This window comes from Pipra filicauda, unplaced genomic scaffold, assembly GCF_003945595.2.
Source record: "Pipra filicauda isolate LSUMZ 115617 unplaced genomic scaffold, ASM394559v2 scaffold140_size2443280_pilon, whole genome shotgun sequence".
NCBI lineage: Eukaryota > Metazoa > Chordata > Aves > Passeriformes > Pipridae > Pipra > Pipra filicauda.
In genome coordinates this window covers 1,533,329-1,550,837 of record NW_024103885.1, presented here as the reverse complement: position 1 = coordinate 1,550,837, position 17,509 = coordinate 1,533,329, and the positions used below count along the sequence as shown (strand labels likewise).

The window sequence follows — 17,509 nt, the reverse complement described above, 5'->3', positions numbered from 1 at the left end:
ATATAATTGTCAAGTGCCCATCAGAAAGAAAAAAAATATGAAAAAAATGCATATTGAAAAATCATGAAATAAGGTTGTAATGAAAATTGAGATAATGAAAAGGAAAGTAATGAAAATACATCGATCATTTTATTTCCAACTAAGAAACTCCAGGTCCACCAGTGCAACTGTAAGCAAAAACTGAAGTAAGATTTTCTTATCCAGCCTCTTCACAGATAAAAGGCACAACCTGAATTGAGACTATTAATTACATGGCTTTGTTCCTTGAATTCTGGAGCTCTATAACTTCCAACAACATTTTTTTTGATGGACACTGGCAAATATATATAGCTTATAAATGACACACCTGCAGCCCAAACGGAATTATTAGGATACAAGAATCACGTAGGGATGCAGCATTTCACCAGTAAAAGTATATGAAACTCCACTGTAATATACATAAAATCTCTGCGTAAACTATTTCCTATTGTTGGTCCAAAAACAATTTCAAAGCAACCTTTACATGTCTGTGACCTCAGAAATACAAAGAACATACTTGATCTATTCAGTGCATGTGTACTTGGAGAAGCCCACCTACGCAGACTGTCAGGAATGTGTTTATTTAGCACACTTTTTGCAACTGTGAAGATAAGCACAGTATACAGGCTGTGTGTACAACAGAAGCCCAGCATGTACTACACTAAGCGAGCATGTGTGTGTTTGTCTGTGCACGTGTTCCCACAAGGAGGATATCCCTTTTTGGCACCACTAAAAAAATGATTAGTATATGTCAGACCATAACATTATTACTTTGGATGCTAACCAAATGGAAGCAGAACCCAAACTTCACACTGCACTCTGCATCCACATGGATCACAGCGAGTCAGGTCTGTTGTACGTTGCCATAGACATGCTAGGTAGAAGTTTTATTGTATCATGGTGATAGATCCATCCACTATGGCTAGCAGGCGCCTAAAAACGTTCAAGTACTGCTCGGTTTCGGTAACCTCGATTTCTGTGAGTTACACTTTAACGAGAGCATCTCGAGAGTGATGGCAGGGCCTCGCCGAGCCACCGGCAGGTCAGCGCCCAGCGTGGCTGGGACGGGGCGGCGGGCGCTTTCCCGCATCCCTCTGCGCATCCCGCAGCGGATCCCGCTGCAGGGGGCGCATCCCCGCCGCCCGAGGCGCGGCGACACCGCGGGCTCCGCGCAGATACGCTCGCACGCCCGGGCCGGCGGCGCGGCCCCGGCAGCGGATGCGACTCAAGCGAGATGCAGCCGAGGTCCAAAGGCATCCGAGAGCTGTTTCTTCGGCGGGGCCGGCCCGAGGGGGCGGGAGGCGCCGGGGCGTTCCTTGCGCTTCGCCTCCGGGATACGGCCGGGGCTCCCTCGCCAGCGCGGGGCGGAAGGGACCGGCTGGGGCAGGAAGGCCCCCCGGCCGCGCTGTTTTCCCCACTCCTGTACCAGCCCGCTCCTCTCCCGTCCCAGCCCGCTCCCGCCGCCCGCTACCCTCCCAGCTGCACGTGCCGGCGCGGGGACCCGACCGGCCCCGGGGCAGCCGCCGCGGCCCGGCCCCGACACGGAGCCGCCGGTTCCGGACGGTGGCCCCGTCCGGCCAGAGCCGACCCCCGAGCCCCCCCCCCCCGCCTCCTTACCTGTGCTGCAGCCCCACCAGCCCCAGCGTGAGCACATGGGGCACGTCTAGCTCCGTGGGCCACGCGCCGGAGGCGATGCAGCCGAACACGCCGCACTCCTCCCGGATGCCCAGCTCCTCCAGCTCCATGGCGCGGGTAGCACGTGGCGGCCCCGCTCTCAGTCCCGGCCCCGCTCCGGCGGCTCCCGCGCACTGCTGCCGGCAGCGCGCTCAGCCCACAGCGCCTCCCGCCCGGGGCTCCCGGCGGGCCACCGGGAGCCTCCCGCCCTCATTTACATGCGGGGGGGCGAGCACCGCACCCCCGGCCCGCACCGCCGCCTCGCTCGGCCCCGCCTCCCCTCGCTTCCCCTCGGCCCCGCGACCCCGCGGGGCGCTCCAGGCCGGGGGAGGATATTTGCCCGCGGGGCGCTCCAGACCAGGGGGGGATGTTTGCCCGCGGGGCAGGGGGCGCGGGGGGCCCTGGGCCGGGCGCGGTGCGGCGTCGACATTGGCTGGGCAGCGGGCCGGGGCCGTGTTTGCTCGGGACGGGGGGGAGATGCTGCCACCCGGGGCTCGCCCGGGGGGCTCGGCGGGGCCGCCCCGCTGCGTTGGGCGGCGATTGGCGGGCGGCGCCGCTTTCCGCGGCCCGGCCTGCCCGCCCCTTCCGCCAGCCCCTTCTTACCCCAGCGGCCGAGCCCACGCCGTGCGCTCAGGTTCTCTCTGTGCTCTAGGTGTCCGCGCCCGCTCCCGCCGCAGCTATGGCCCCCGCAGCATCAGGTAACCGGGCGGCCGTCGCGGGGGTGGGTCGAGGGCGCCGCTCCCGCGGGCCAGTGTCCGCTTAGCGGGCTCGGGATGGAAGTGCTCCGGAGCCAACTTTTTTCTCGCGTAGTTCTGATTTATATATTTTTTCTTGTGGTGGCCGTTCCTAGCACGAGGGTGGGCACGGCTGCCCCCCGTCTCGCCGGAGAGACGGCGACGGGCAGTTCCAGGTGGAGGATGCTGCGGGCGGCTGCCGCCCCGCGCCGCTCATATCGCGGAGCTCCGGGTTTGTCCCAAAGATAAAAAGGTGGTGAAAGCGGCGCGGGTCCTGCCTCTAGCGCTCAGGCGGCAGCTCCCGGCTCCCCACGGCCGGGGCAGCACCGCCGCCTCCCGCGGGACCTGCCCGCCTGCAACCGGCGCGTCCCTGGCGAGCCGGGGCCGCCTGGACAGGAGCCGGGAGCGATGGCTTTCGGCCTCGCTGATCGGGGGGAACGTGACCAAGTCGCACCGTGGGTGGGGGCTTAGCGAGCTCCTCGTGGTCTCTGACCGCAGCGCGGGGTCCTGCTGGGTGCCCCTTTGGACGAGAAGGTTGTGGGCGTGCGTGCGGAAGTAAACAAGTCTAAACAATCCTAAACTGATTTCTTGTTTTTTTTTAATTTTTGTAGACCTGAAACTTGGTAAAAAAGTTAATGAAGGTAAAACGAAAGAAGTGTATGAGCTGCCAGACATCCCGGGATGTGTTCTGATGCAGTCAAAAGACCAAATAACGGCGGGAAATGCGGCCAGGAAGGACCGAATGGAAGGGAAGGCTGCCATTTCCAACACAACAACTAGCTGTGTGTTTCAGCTGCTTCAGGAAGCGGGTAAGTATTTCAAAGGTGGAGTATATACCCGTGTGTTCCAGACATTGTTGCAAAACAGCATTTTTTCTATATAAGGGTTTATCCTGCCTTGAGGCTCTGGTGGCTTTTTAGTCTCTTTTTTATTAGTTTTTAGTTATGCTTTTCTCTGTTGTACTTTAGAGATGGGTGGACGACTTGTTCATTTGGAACATGAGAGTATTTGCAGTAATCTAGTCTGGCAGATAACTACAATAGTTTCTCCTACTTGTTTGGACGTGCCCCTAATCCTCCCCTCTGCATACATCTGCCTGCATAGAAGTCACTGCTAGCTAGTGGCACTGCCAGACTATGTCTAGGCTGTGTGAAATTTGTGTATGAATGTTAAAACATTAAATTACAGTGTATTTTTCCTCTCTCAGTTGTGTTATAGCAACATAAAGTTTCTGTTAGTTTTGTACATTTCTACAACACATGTGAGGACCACATTGCAAATACATTTATCAGTCTGTATTGAATGTGTCAGAAGCTTAAAGCCTACTTTAAAAAACTCAAAATATCTCTGATGCTAAAAGTGAGCTGTCACAGAATACATAACTAACTTGAGTCACTTGGGTAAGTTTTGCCCTGCATTTCCAAAAATGGAGCCAGTAGCTTTGCTTTGAGAAAGCATTTTGAAATGTCTTTGAGAAGTTTGCAGGTTGCAAAGAGGAATTTGTGCTGGTGGTGAGTCTGCAAACAGTACTGTAGTACAAGCACCAGTAAACTTGGTCAAGACTGCTTGTAGTTGTGTGCTCAGTGCGCTTTGAAGCATTCACATGAAGATTGCTTTGGGTACCATCTGAGTTAGTCTAGAATTTCTATTATCTGTTATAAGGTGTAGTAATGGCTCTCAGACAAACAGTGAAGTCCTAGTATGTTTCATATGTGAGGAAGAGACAGATGGTTTCTGTAGAGTTACATGTTTTTGTGTGTGTGGTTCCTAAAATATAGACTGAGACAAAGATACATCAAGTAATTCAGTGTAATCCTCAGTCACTGGCTTTCTTAGGAGTACAAAGAAAGCCTCCAAGGTATCTGATCATATCTGTAGTTGATTTAAACTACCAGTTTTTGTTTAGGAACACTTAGTGAGATGTTTTGCCTAGTTTTTGAATGGCAAGCTAAGATAACAATGAAAATATTTCATTTCCTAGAAATGTGAACTTTGAACATGAAGAAGCCATTCTGTAGACCTGTCAAAAATCCATAAATGGGTTGTGCTCATACCTTCCACAGGTGCTGTGGAAAAACATGCAGAGTAAACTGCAGCTGCTTTTTAAAGCAACAAAAGACCTTTCAGGGTTCTTTTCCATTTTGCTTATTTGAGTGTAAATGGCAGATAATATGGCTGCCTTATTGTGCAACTCTTCCTAACCTGCTCTTTCAGAGTTGATGATTTACGAAGTTCTGTTAAAGTTTCTCTCCCTTTTATAATAGAGCTAATGTCAACCCAGCAAAAGCACATCTGCACGGATGAAAAATGTAGTAGTGAACCATATAGGGTCTGTAATGCCTGGATTTAGAAGTGCCTTAATGTGCAGTTGATTATTTAAATCATTCTGCCCTTGAAGGAAATGCAACAAAATCTGAAGAGTCAGTGTTAATACTATATTTTAAGACCTTTTAATTCCTTCTTTATGGCTCTGGAAGTGGTGTGGAATAGAGGTACTCCTTAGTTTGACTGAATGCAGCTCCTTTGCCTTCTGTTTCTGGCAGATGCCAGTTGGGCTTGACAGTTGTCTTGCTCTTGGGTGGGGAGAAAGGTGGGACTTTCCTCAAAAGCTAAATTTAAAAAAAGAGCCATTTTGCACTTAAAATGCTGATCTGAACGTGTTGGCTGTCCCTGTTTAATACGGGGTCGGTCATCTTACCGTGTAGAAATGCTGACTTGCTGCAACAGCTTCTGGGTACACAAGCTTCTGGGTTTTACTGTCTTTTGCCTAAGAAATCTTTAAGATCTAGTGCCCTAAATAACTGTTTGCAATGAAAGGGAGGACAAAGCCATTCTGCCCTCTGCCCCATCCTCCTCCATTAAGCAAAATAGTAAAGACTACCATGCTCCCTTTACTTTGAAACCCTCCAATTACACAATTCAATGTGTAATGAATGTTCCACCAGAGAGCATGGTTGGGTACTTGGTTGCTGCTAATTTTTTTTTTTTAAACAAACAAAAACATTGTGAAGGATAGATTTATTAGAAAAAAAGGCTCTGTGAACAAAATTATTTGCAAGAACAGGATTTCTGAGCTACAAGTGAGTGTAGTATGATAAAACTGGCAAAACTAAAGACTTGTGGGAAATAACTGCACTGATTGCCTTTTGCAAGGCCAGGGTAGCCTTAAAAGATTCAGTATGTCCCTTAAATCCAGGGAAGAACAAGATTCAGATGTACTTAAAATTAAAGATCATTTTGTGACCCTTGTTTCAAGTGTGGAATGTGCCTACTCATGGAACTAAGCTGCTCTCTTTATATTTAGGAATCAAAACAGCTTTTGTCAGGAAACAGAGTGACACAGCGTTCATAGCAGCTCACTGTGAAATGATCCCAATTGAATGGGTGTGCAGAAGAATTGCTACTGGCTCCTTCCTCAAGAGAAACCCTGGTGTCAAAGAAGGATATAAGTTTTACCCACCCAAAATTGAGATGTTTTACAAGGTAAGTTTCCTTTCCTGTGATGTTAATCAAACTTAAACAGAAGTAGAACTCTATCTCCTTTAAAGGGCTGACAGGTGAAGCAAGTAGTGCTAGTGTCTGACCAACCCTCTCAGTATCAGTAGTTTTGCCATCCTAATGTTTTCTTGCATTCTTGTCCAACAGCTATTTTGTCTAAAGTGCATACAATGCTGGCTTACAGGGCCATCAAAGAACAACAAGCCAAACTGTACGTAAGAATAGAAAAACGTAGGTATAAGAACTTTTTAGGCATAAGCTGCACCAGTTGAAACAGATCTGTTGATACATTTGAAGAAATTAAAATAAACACTACTTGCACGGTGAGGGTAAGTAGCTAGATAGTCACTTAGGATTCCGAAATTCTTTGGAAATGCATGCTCAAAGAAGTATCTTGTGAATTGTGACTTAAAATGTTGGTTTTGGTGTATCCTGTCACTTTTTTTAATGCTAGTCATAAAATAGTAGTTTGAAACTTGTATTTTCTTTTTGAAAAACCTAGTATCTTTTAATGGTTATTTTCCTCTAATAGCAAGCTTAAATTATGTGATGTATTTTTTCTGGTTTTCTTAAAAGGATGATGCTAATAATGATCCACAGTGGTCTGAGGAGCAAATAATTGAAGCAAAATTCTGTTTTGCTGGACTTACTATTGGCCAGACTGAAGTGGATATTATGGCTCGTTCTACTCAAGCTATTTTTGAGATCCTGGAAAAAGCATGGCAGCCCCAAAACTGTACTCTGGTAGACCTCAAGGTATAAGAATTTCATTTTTTATGATCCCAGTTCTGACAGGAAATATGTCACTGTATATTTACTAAAATAGGATTCTTACGGTCTTCTTAGATTGAATTTGGTGTTAATATGCTGACAAAAGAAATAGTTCTTGCTGATGTTATTGATAATGATTCATGGAGACTGTGGCCAGCAGGAGACAGAAGCCAGCAGAAGGACAAACAGGTAATGCTTTAATCTTTTTACCTTCTAAGTCAACTGGGAGGGAGAATAAAAGCAGATATTAAACTGTAGGAGTTACTTTTTTCAGTATGGCTTTTTCTAGATAGTCTTATCTTGTTGCAGAGTAGTTCATATGGTACCTAATGTCTGAGTTTCTTCTCATTTAAATAGTTTATCTGGTTTGTGGTAGGAAAAAAATCCTCTGTATATCTTCAGTTGAAATACCCAACAGCACTATTGGCTGGAGCTATTGTAATAAAGTGTGGAGCTTCCAGGGATGATAAGAATATGACTTGTGCAGATAATAATAATAATAATAATAATAATATTATCTGGATAACAAATCAGTGGGAAGAATAGAAGCTTTGGTTCCCAGATCTACCTCCAAATTTCTCTCTTTATTCAGAGTGGTATCCTCTACTAGTAGAGATCTGGTGATACATAAGAGGGAACTGCAGGGAGGATACTTTTCTTCATTATTTATTTTTGTTTAACCATGAATTCAATATTGTTGCCTCTAAAAGTGTTACTAATAGACTCTGCCCACATATGAGGACTGCAAACTTAAATTTCAAACAAAACTTGTCCTATATTTAAACTTGTAGCAGTTATACTTCTCAAATATCTCTGAACTACCAGGTAAGTAGTTTATGAAAGAACTGGTTTGGGAATGCTTCTGCCCTGGAGTTTGTCATGGTTGTTAAGACAATTCTCAATGTTAAGATATTCTCTCACAGAGACTCTGTGAGAGAAACTGGTTGTAAGCCACAGGGGACAATTTCCAAAGTGTGTATGGGAGGAAGGGTATTAATTTTAAACTGGAAAGCAGAACTACTCTATTGTTTACTTGACCTGAATTATGTAGTAGCATGCTTGAATGAATTGCTTTGGTGCTTTTGCTCATCTCCCTAAAATAAGGTCCATGATAACATGATGTAGAACGTAGGTTGGCTGGTACAGGCAATCTTATCTATTATGGTAGCAAAATAAGTGCTTTGTGTACCCAAACCACATTAACTTCATATGCTGGTTTTGGCTGGGGCTGAGTTAATTTTCTTCACAGTGGCTGGTGTTTTGGATTTGTGCTGAACACAGTGTTGATAATACAGAGATGTTTTTGTTATTGCTGGGCAGGGCTTACACAGAGCCAAGGTCTTCTATGCTTTTTGTACTGCCACGCTGGTGAGGAAGTTGGGGGTGCGTGGGAGGCTGGGAGAGACACAGCTGGACAGGTGACTCCAACTGACCACAGGGATAATCCATACCATATGACATGATGCTCAGTATATACTGTTGGGGTGGAGGAGGAAAAACGAGACGTTTGGTGTTTGTCTTTCCAAGTAACTGTTACATGTGATGGGGTCCTGCTCTCCTGGGAATGGCTGAACACCTGCCTGCCCATGGGAAGCAGTGAATGAATTCTGTGTTTCACTTTGCTTGTATATGTGGTTTTTGCTTTCCCTATTAAACTGTCTTTATCTCAAAGATAAAGATAACTGTCTTTATCTCAGATAACTGTCTTTATCTCAAACCCATGGGTTTTCCTGCTCTTACCCTTCCAGTTCTCTCCCTGATCCCATGATGGAGAGTGAGTGAGCTGCATGGGGCTTGGTTGCTGTCTGGGGTTAAACCACAACACTTCAGTATTTTTATTTTCCTCTTTTCAGTCCTATCGGGACCTGAAAGAAGTGACTCCTGAAGCACTGCAAATGGTTAAGAGAAACTTTGAATGGGTTTCAGAGAGAGTGGAGGTACTTGTTTTTATGAACAACACATTTAGACTTTGATAATTCCATGTCTTCAATTCTGCTGACTGCTTTTCTTTCTCTCCCTCTCCACTCTTCTCCCTAGCTGCTTCTGAAAACAAAGAGCCAGGGCAGAGTTGTGGTGTTGATGGGATCTCCTTCTGACCTCAGTCACTGTGAAAAAATAAAAAAGGCATGTGCAACCTTTGGAATTCCTTGTGAATTAAGAGTGACCTCTGCTCATAAAGGGCCGGATGAAACCTTGAGGATCAAAGCAGAATATGAAGGTAAATGCCAAAGAAATACTGATTTGAATTGAAACAGCATCATGTTCCAGAATGACTTGGCAACCTGAGGATTTATGTGGGGTTTTTCCATTTTCTGTTAAACAGAACACCAAGCTGTTACAACGCTGATTCACACTTGCTAATTGCATAATGACAGACTGTTCTAAGCAGTTTCAGAGTAATGTGTTGTCCTACTGCCCAGCCACAGCTTCCGTCCTCTGCTTTTCTCAGTACCAGAACTGCTTTGCCCAAGCCTTGATCACGTTAACACATTTATTGTAGCATCTTGTTGATGATTCCAGCCCTTCTGAAACAAGGAGGAATGATAGTTTCTCTAGTTGACTCTGAATATTATTATGTTATTTACAAAGCAGATGTTGCTCCCATTATGCTTTCCTGCCTGTTTCGTGAAAATATTCTTGCTTATTACTTCAGATGTCCTGAGAAAAAGATGCTTGACTTAAATTATTGTCTTTGCCAAGAAAACTTGACATCTCTTCAAAACTGTTTATAGCCTAGCAGATATGAACTATTTATTTTTGTGCGAGTATACTTTCTACTTAGTGAAACTACAAATGTGGTAACCATAGTTGAGAAACACTTCGAGGTGAACCGTTCAAGATTTAAGGAGAGGAACACCTGAACGATGCCAGAGGTTTAATGGCTATATTCTCTACAAAGCTAAGCAGCACCTCTTTCTCTGATACTGAGATTTCCCCTCAGAGGCAGAGTAAGAAATACTAACTTTAGTTGTGATAAACAGTAGGTGGGATTTAAGGCTGAAAGATTTAGAAGTTATTTCTGTAAAGGGGGAAGGTGAACACAAAATTCTAGTGCCATGTAATGGAATTGACAAAACAACTGCAAACAGAACTGTGGACTTGGATAAAGTTCCCGTGAAAGCAGGTGGTAGACAACAAGGTGGATTGCTTATCACTGATTGTCTTCCTGCCCACCAGGAGATGGAATCCCAACAGTGTTTGTTGCAGTCGCTGGCAGAAGCAATGGCTTGGGGCCAGTCATGTCTGGTAATACTGCTTACCCAGTTGTCAACTGCCCTCCACTCTCAGCTGACTGGGGCACTCAGGATGTGTGGTCCTCTCTCAGACTACCCAGTGGTAAGATGATCTTCAACTTACGCTCCTGTTCTGATCTAGCTCTGTTTTTGTTGTTCTGGTATACACACATGTGGAAAAGTAGCTGGACCAGTACTGAGCAAAGTCTTTAGAAATATGTTGTTTGTAGTCTTTGGACTTCTTCATGACAAAAAGCCCAATAGACAGAGCAAGGATTACATAGGAATAGTCTTTAGAAAAATATAAACCTTGACTTATCCTTGCTAAATATTCCAGTATGAAATTGGAAATAGTACTAATGGGAATTTAAATATTTGAATTTTGTTGCGTTTTCCTTATTACCAAAGATCAAATAATACCTACTATAGGTGAGACCTCAACACTTAACTATTACTTCAGTGCGTTGCTACCTCTACGATTTTTAACTTTGTTAGTGACTTGAATGGATGCTTGGCAAACAGGGGACCCAGAAGTCCGTTACCTCTGTATAAGGGGAGTCATTTGGTTTGATGGCTTTTGGTTTAAAATGCCGTAAAGCAGTCATCTTAGAAGTAGTGGAACATGTGGTGCTTCACTAGCTTTAAAACTGGATCATTGCACCTGGAGGCTGAAACAAATCTTGTCTTAAGTTGTTCTTCAGAGGCAATTTTTTGACTATAAACTATGCTTTAATAAGTGGCATTCTCTTCTCTGCAGGTCTTAGCTGTCCTACTACTCTGTCACCTGAAGGAGCTGCTCAGTTTGCTGCCCAGATATTTGGGTTAAACAACCATTTGGTGTGGGCCAAACTGCGATCAAGCATGTTAAACACCTGGATCTCCTTGAAGCAGGCTGACAAAAAACTTAGAGAGTGCTCCTTGTAAATCATACTAACAAGTGACTATTATTAGTTACACAAAGAAAACGGCGTGCATATTCATTCATATTAGGATTTATATTTGAATGAGCTCAAAAGTCCTGCATCATTTCTTGCAGAAGAAAGCATTGTTAGAGCAGAAGATGAAGTCTGTGTCCTCATCCTTCCCTTGTGTATTTTTTTAATATAACAACTAAGTAGAGATGGGGAAGTAGTACTTTAGGTATCTCTTTCTGTTGCTCCAAAATGGTGCTGTTCTGCTTTGTAGTTTATACTACAGACTGTCAAAAGAATGATTTGGTGCGCTCTCAAATAGAATTCAGCTTAGTCTTTCTGTATTTCTGTAACAGTAATATTCTTCTGTACTATTAATATATGTCTTGAACCTTATTAATTCAACTGGACTACTGACTAAAGCCAGTGCTGATGCTGTTCTGCTTGCAATGATGGTATGCTTTCTTTAGCAATAAAATGGCAACATCTGCTGTGTTAATGGGAAAAGGGGGTGGAAAAATATTTTAAGAGCCTGAAATAAATACACGCCTTATTTAAAAAATATATATACATACATGTATCTTTTTTTAAAATATGTGTGTGTATATGTACCCCACTGCTATCTTTTGGAATGATGTGATGTTCATAAGAAGCTATAAACACAACTGGCTTAAGTGACCTGTAATTTGGCTTGTTGCCTGTTTGCTGTAACTTTTGCCTAGTCTGGGCTTTGCCCTTTTAAATACTAGGTAGACCTCTACTTTCAGTAGTTCTAAAGGGCCTAGGTGATTATGTCTTCATACACTTCAATGACTCTAGCTATTATATATCTCTATTTCCTCACTCTGTTTCTATGGAAACTTTACTGAACTGAAGAGGGGAATAAATACTAAAGCAACAAACTACTGGGGGGGAATCTAAGCATGACTTGTCTTTGCACACACCAGTCTTACGAGTAGGTACGATTCTAACAAATATGCAATTACTCAACGTATGTAACACTTATGCTTTTACAATTATAAATAAACTACTGAATGCAAAGCTGCCTTATGGAGACTTCTTGAAAAGTACACTCAGAAGTAGCCATCAGCTCTGGTATATGGCTTTAGGACTTCAAGTTAATGATAAAAAGCTTATGCACTAAAACCTGCCAGGAATGCTATTATGTGACAGCCTTCTGGAAGATACTCTGCTATTGATAAAGTGTCTTAGTGTTACAGGAAGCTGCATTGCTTTGTTCCTAAAGTACTGCTCTATGATGGTGTAGTACTTCAGGCTTCAAACAGGCTTCAAAACAACTAAAACACTTCTTAGGCTTGAGGGCAGTTGGTTTTCTAATAAATTTTTAAGTGAAGTATCAATAATAGTGAGAGCTAGTGCTGAACAAAGAGGTTGAAATTCCTTTGTGGCATACTATCACTGACTTAGAAGTGAAGATCCTCAAGACTGCAATATTTTTCAGCGAGCAAACTATTTCCCAAGTTTGTACTTGCCTGCATACTTAACTGTGGCATAGCTAAAAGCATGCTGTCAGCTAGCTCTCCTCCCAAGACAGTGGTATTAACTTTGCCTATTAGAAGAATTAACGGGTGAAAAGACTCTATGCTCTTAGTTTGCTTGGGTAAGTGGACTGGATCATCTTATCTTGTAATCAGGCAAGCACCAAAACCAACAACTCTAAAGGAGATTGCAGCACTTCTTTCTCCTGGTGGCAGTAGTCTGCTAGCTCAGCTACATAACAAAACAATACACAGCCTGAGGGTGAAGTTACACAAGAGGTGAAGGTGTCATTTCCTATTGCTCTCTAGCCAGCACTACACTGGGTGTTGGCTCTGATGGGTAATCAACCTGACAAGCTTATTAGTCACCTGACCACCCTACCACCATGGTGAGATAGACAACTGCAGCCAGCCACTGCTCTCTTCTTCCACCTTATATTGCTGTGCTGTTTTGCTTTTTCTGTACAGTCTTCCCCCATGCAATAAAAATTAGTAACAGAGGATGATTTGAGTATTACACCTGGAATATTCTGTTCAGTCTCTAGTTACCTTTCTCAAATTACTTTCACTCTGATTATACAAACTTCATTTGTAAGATTGTGCCAATTTATCTTGGGCATGAGCATGCAAGTGCTTTAGTTGCCATAGAAATGGTCATTCTTCAGCTTTTGGATGGAGTGGGTTGCTTTTTTTTTTGTGCAGTCTGTACTGAACTCTCGGAAGCAAATCCTTGCTTGAGCAGCTGCCTTGCAAAGAAGCAGTAAGACAGCAGCCAGCCAACATAAACAGTGTGTTGCTGTGATCAGCAGACAAAACCTGCAAAGTCTATCATATCTGCAAGGACTTAATGTAGTTGTCCTAAAGGCCAAAACGTTCAGTGGTTTAGTTCAGCTGGAACTTCTTCACAAAGTTTTTGCTGTGAAATGAACATAATTCCCCATGATTCAGCATTTCAACTATTACATTGATGCAATAACCTGAAAATTGCTTCAGTCAGAAATTGCTCTTGTAGCCCTTGCGCTTTTTTTGGATTTTAAAAACAATCCCAACAAATTCTTACTTTAAAAAGTGCTTTTATCTTCACAGAAAGTATTACATAGAGCAGTTACCGAAGTTTATTTGTATTTTGTAAATTGAGTTGGAATACCTGTAATGGAAGTCTAATTTTTGAGCATCCACTGTGGAACCTAGGACCCTGGATTGGAGCATGTCCTAATTAGCAGAGTTGCCTGCTTAACAGTATATGTTCTTTAAAGATATTAGCAAAGAACTTTTTGGACTTAGCAGAGGGAAGTGCTGAGGGCAGAACTTGGTTTACATCCTACATTACTTCAGGTACAGGTGAGTGGCACCTGGTGCTCAGTTTTTATATCACTTTGTTTCCAAAAAAATCCAACCCCCCCAAAAAACATTCAGGAAAATAAGGGGGAAATCAAGTCACAGCTCCCACTGGTTTGTCATCCATCCACAGCTCAAAGTGCCTATCTGGAAGACCAAAAGTATGGTTTCAATATCCACTGCCTGGGGGGAGCTGTAAAAGCGAGTTGAAGGCCGAGGATGTGCTTTAGGCTTCTTGGGGATGGCATTAAGGCAGTCTTTGTTTTAAACTAATTCACACTCAAAGAAAAATTATGACTGTTCCCTCACTAGAGTGGGCATTTGGACCTTTTCTCACAGCCCCAGTGATTTCTTTAGCCATGCAACTTAATTGTGAAATAGTGTCGGAAATCTTGAGCCATGTTTTAAAATAAAATCAGAGGTGCCAGTTGCACTGTATTTGGATTGTGTTGCAGTTGGCATGTCATGCATTTTCAGAGCACACTTCTTGTTCAAAACTTCCAAAAGCATACGCATGAGAATGATCAATTTCTGGGCTCAGACAAAAATAAGGTGTAAAGGTTGTTTGAACAATCAAGACTTGTTTCAAGGTACATACAAGAGGAGAAAGCTTTCAAGTTTCAGAGATGGTTGATAAAAAGCAAAATAAAAAAATCCAACACAAACCCTGAATTTCTGGCATAGTTTAATTACCTCTAGAATGATGCTGCAGTTCCAGTTCCCAAATCCCTGTTCCATTTCAGATCTAAGCGTGTGCATTCAAAGCTCCTCAGTGTTGCTGTGCAATGGCTCCCTGGGCAAGAGGGACCTAAAGTCACTTAAGCACCCACTGTCCTGCTTTTGCAGAAGCACTTTAGGTCTTAACAAGGCAGAACAGCCTGGTACTCATCAAAGCCTTATCAGGATACACAAAGTCCCCCATATACACAAAACATAACTTGCACTCTACTACATGTTAGAACAGACACCCTGATTATAAGCAATTTGGTCACCTTTCTGCTGGGGGAAAGGACAAAACTTAACCTTTCCCTTAATTCTTAGAAGAGTGCTTTTACCACCAAGGCATGCAGAGACCTGTAGCAAGGGAAGATCTTAATTTCCCTTTTTACCCCCACACTGTCTCAGTTTATTTCCTTAAATAACCACAACACAGGTTGCCTCTAGAGCTTTGGGTTTCTGCCTCAGGAGTCTTGTAGCAGGCGTCAGACAGGTTCTGTTAACTTTCTTCTGTATGGACATCATGATGACTACAAAATGTCAGTTCAACTAGAGTGGGGAGCTTTCTGCAGGATTTACTTCCTGAAGAGTATACTCTGAGCGTAAAGATCTTAGAAGACTTGTTGTTCCATGTGGAAGGTAAAATTCAAAGCATCTTTTAAGACGGAATGAAGATGTATTTGCATGGAACTTGGTAAAAGAATTAACTGTAACAGCTTTTCTCTCTCCCCTCCTGCTGACAGATGTCATCACCAGTAGGAGGGTATCTTCACAGAAAAACAGTACAGCAAACAAGTTGCCAGAAGCTCAACAGATGCTTGTGAATATCAAGCATCAAGTTCAAGTCTTTTTCAAGGACAGAGCTTTCCACAGAAAAGAACGGGCTGTCCTTCACAGGCACTTGTTGCTTCCCAGACTTTGGGACTTCATCTAGCAGGCAGCAGTCGGCTGAAACGTCTGATAAATGGGTCTGATACACTGGCAGGGGAAATAGGAGGGGCTGTGGCAGTCCCCACAAGGAGCCCTCAGTCAGAACTGAGTCAGGTCTGATGCAAGAGGGGGAAAAATAAAAATATAAAAAAAGGATAAAAGAAACATCACCGCTCTCCCCTCCCCTTACAGCACTGTTAGGAACAAGGTAGTAGCCCACTTTGCCAAGCCCCTTGTATAGCTCTTTATGTTGATAAAAACATTCCGAGCTGACAGACCAGAAAGTTCTTGAGTGCAAGGAACCAACAGTCACTCAAATAGATAATATAATTAAGTATTTTAAGATGCCAAGCTCCAGAGAATTTCTGTTTGGAGTGGAAAGTGACTGTATTTGTCTTAATACAGCACAGCCTCCAGTTTCCCATTACATCATTTCCCTTTTCTAACACACTAAACATCTAGTAAATGGCTAGCTTCCCAGCTAGTACAGGTTCATATTCAGTCTGCTTTAAAAGTTATTTCCAATATAGGACATTCTTCCATCTTAATTACCAAATGAAATCAAACCCCTCAACTAGAAGTGTAACGACTTCTTTAGCAACTGCTTTCTCTCCAACATTCAAAACTTTTTGTCCTAGAGAGCCTGCCACATCCTAATAAGCGCTCTGGACTGCAATGAAGCTACATCATACTATCGCTAGTGCAATTATTTTTTTAAATCTATGGTGAAATCCCACTATTGGCCTTTGCTTGTAAAAGCAGTCACAGTTATGAGTGTCCAGGAAAGTATAACTTCACAAAAAAAAATCAAGGCTCAGTGAACTCTGTTTTGCTTTGTTTTGATAAATGCCTGAGAATAATTTATATCCTAGCATTGAATGTTTTACAGCTTTGGAGTTTGGGGGTTTTTTTGGTTTTGGTTGGTTGGTTGGTTTTTTGTTGTTGTTGTTGTTTGTTGTTGTTTTGTTGTTGTTTTGTTTTTGTTTGTTTGTTTGTTCGTTTTGTTTTTGGTTTTTTGTTGGGTTTTTTGTTTGTTTTTGTTTTTAATTTTAGAAAAGCATATAAATGAGAAGACAATGGGCAGATTTCAGTGTGATACCAAGTGGCATGGATACAATCTTCCTTGTACAGGTATCTCTTATCTACTAAGTGGAGTGACCTTCTTCCCATTATAAATCCAATTGTAAATAGCCAGGTCTGTACAGTCAAAGTCAGTACTGAAAAAAACATTTTAGCCTTGCACAGGTGCAGGCCGGGCAGTTGTGGTTTGTCTGCTGCTCCTGAGGACCTGCTCAAAGCTGAAGTTTAACCATTCTCTCTGGGGATTGCTGCTGCCCCAATGTCAAGCGAGCAGAGCCTTGCACTACAAGGCTCCCTCATGCTCTTGTCCAAAAGACTCAGTTGTGCAGATCAACTCTACCATGTCTCACGTGTAATTATTGTGAGTCTAAAGCAAAATTTGACTATTTAGTAGATATTTACCCCACCCCACACATACTGAAAGGAATGGGTTAGATCACTTATAAAACCAAAAAGATGACAAGCCTTCTAAAGCCTCTAGCAACGTTTGAATCTGACCTCATCTTTCATGGGGTTCAGAGCAAACACTTCTTCCTAGAGAACTAATGTTCTAGCATAGCTTCAAGTTTCCCCCCCCCACCAATATCTTACAACTATCTTTGCATACTGTCCTTAAAGAAACTTAGGACCAGTAAAAGGCCCATGGAGAAATGATTTGCTAGAATGACTGTGACAAATATTTGCCAATTGCCAAAAGAAAAGTCAAGTTAGATGGAGAAACGTGAAGTTGCCATTTCATACCAAGAAAGCTGAAGTTTCTAAACATAGAGTTCATTGGTTCTCTCCAAGGGCTCAAAGTTGTTACAGAAAATGACACAAATTTGGTAAGAGTAAGGAGACTAGAGGTGAATATTAATCATAAACTAAGAATTTCAACGAGATCTCTGGCCACAACTTAGCAAAACTGGGAACAGGTCCTTGCCATTTGAAGAAATACACATCGCTTCTGGGCAGACAGTTCTCAGTACAGTGACTCCAAACCCTCATGTTGAAGTTTAGGACCTTTCTCATACTAACATACATGCACATTCAATTCACTTATAGCTATTTACAGATCACCAATCTTTTGAGACACATTTAGTTTTGTTCTCACACTTACATAAAGA

At 43.2% G+C, this 17,509-nt stretch overlaps 2 protein-coding genes across 4 annotated transcripts in view; one reads left to right on the top strand and one right to left on the bottom strand.

Annotated features, from left to right (window-relative positions):
- Positions 1 to 2,621, bottom strand: part of PPAT (phosphoribosyl pyrophosphate amidotransferase) — a 47,995-nt gene extending 45,374 nt beyond the window's left edge. The window contains exon 1 of one of the 2 annotated variants that reach the window (XM_039378564.1): positions 2,296 to 2,621. Coding sequence is in view for 1 of the 2 variants with exons in the window: in XM_027735906.2 (XP_027591707.1) it covers positions 1,636 to 1,763 (128 nt within the window). In the remaining variant the exon portion in view is untranslated. Of the gene's footprint in view, positions 1 to 1,635; positions 2,124 to 2,295 lie in introns of those variants that run through there. The other variant, XM_027735906.2, reaches the window with a different exon arrangement.
- The window catches only part of LOC113995639 (multifunctional protein ADE2), a 42,657-nt gene extending 30,777 nt beyond the window's left edge, over positions 1 to 11,880 (top strand). For both annotated transcript variants that reach the window (XM_027735903.2, XM_039378563.1), the window contains 9 exons: positions 2,345 to 2,390; positions 3,038 to 3,235; positions 5,731 to 5,909; positions 6,501 to 6,680; positions 6,771 to 6,884; positions 8,549 to 8,632; positions 8,733 to 8,913; positions 9,873 to 10,031; positions 10,686 to 11,880. In XM_027735903.2, coding sequence (XP_027591704.2) covers positions 2,345 to 2,390; positions 3,038 to 3,235; positions 5,731 to 5,909; positions 6,501 to 6,680; positions 6,771 to 6,884; positions 8,549 to 8,632; positions 8,733 to 8,913; positions 9,873 to 10,031; positions 10,686 to 10,852 — 1,308 coding nt within the window. In that variant the 3' untranslated portion in view covers positions 10,853 to 11,880. The remainder of the gene's footprint in view (positions 1 to 2,344; positions 2,391 to 3,037; positions 3,236 to 5,730; positions 5,910 to 6,500; positions 6,681 to 6,770; positions 6,885 to 8,548; positions 8,633 to 8,732; positions 8,914 to 9,872; positions 10,032 to 10,685) is intronic.
- Positions 11,881 to 17,509: the final 5,629 nt, after the last annotated feature.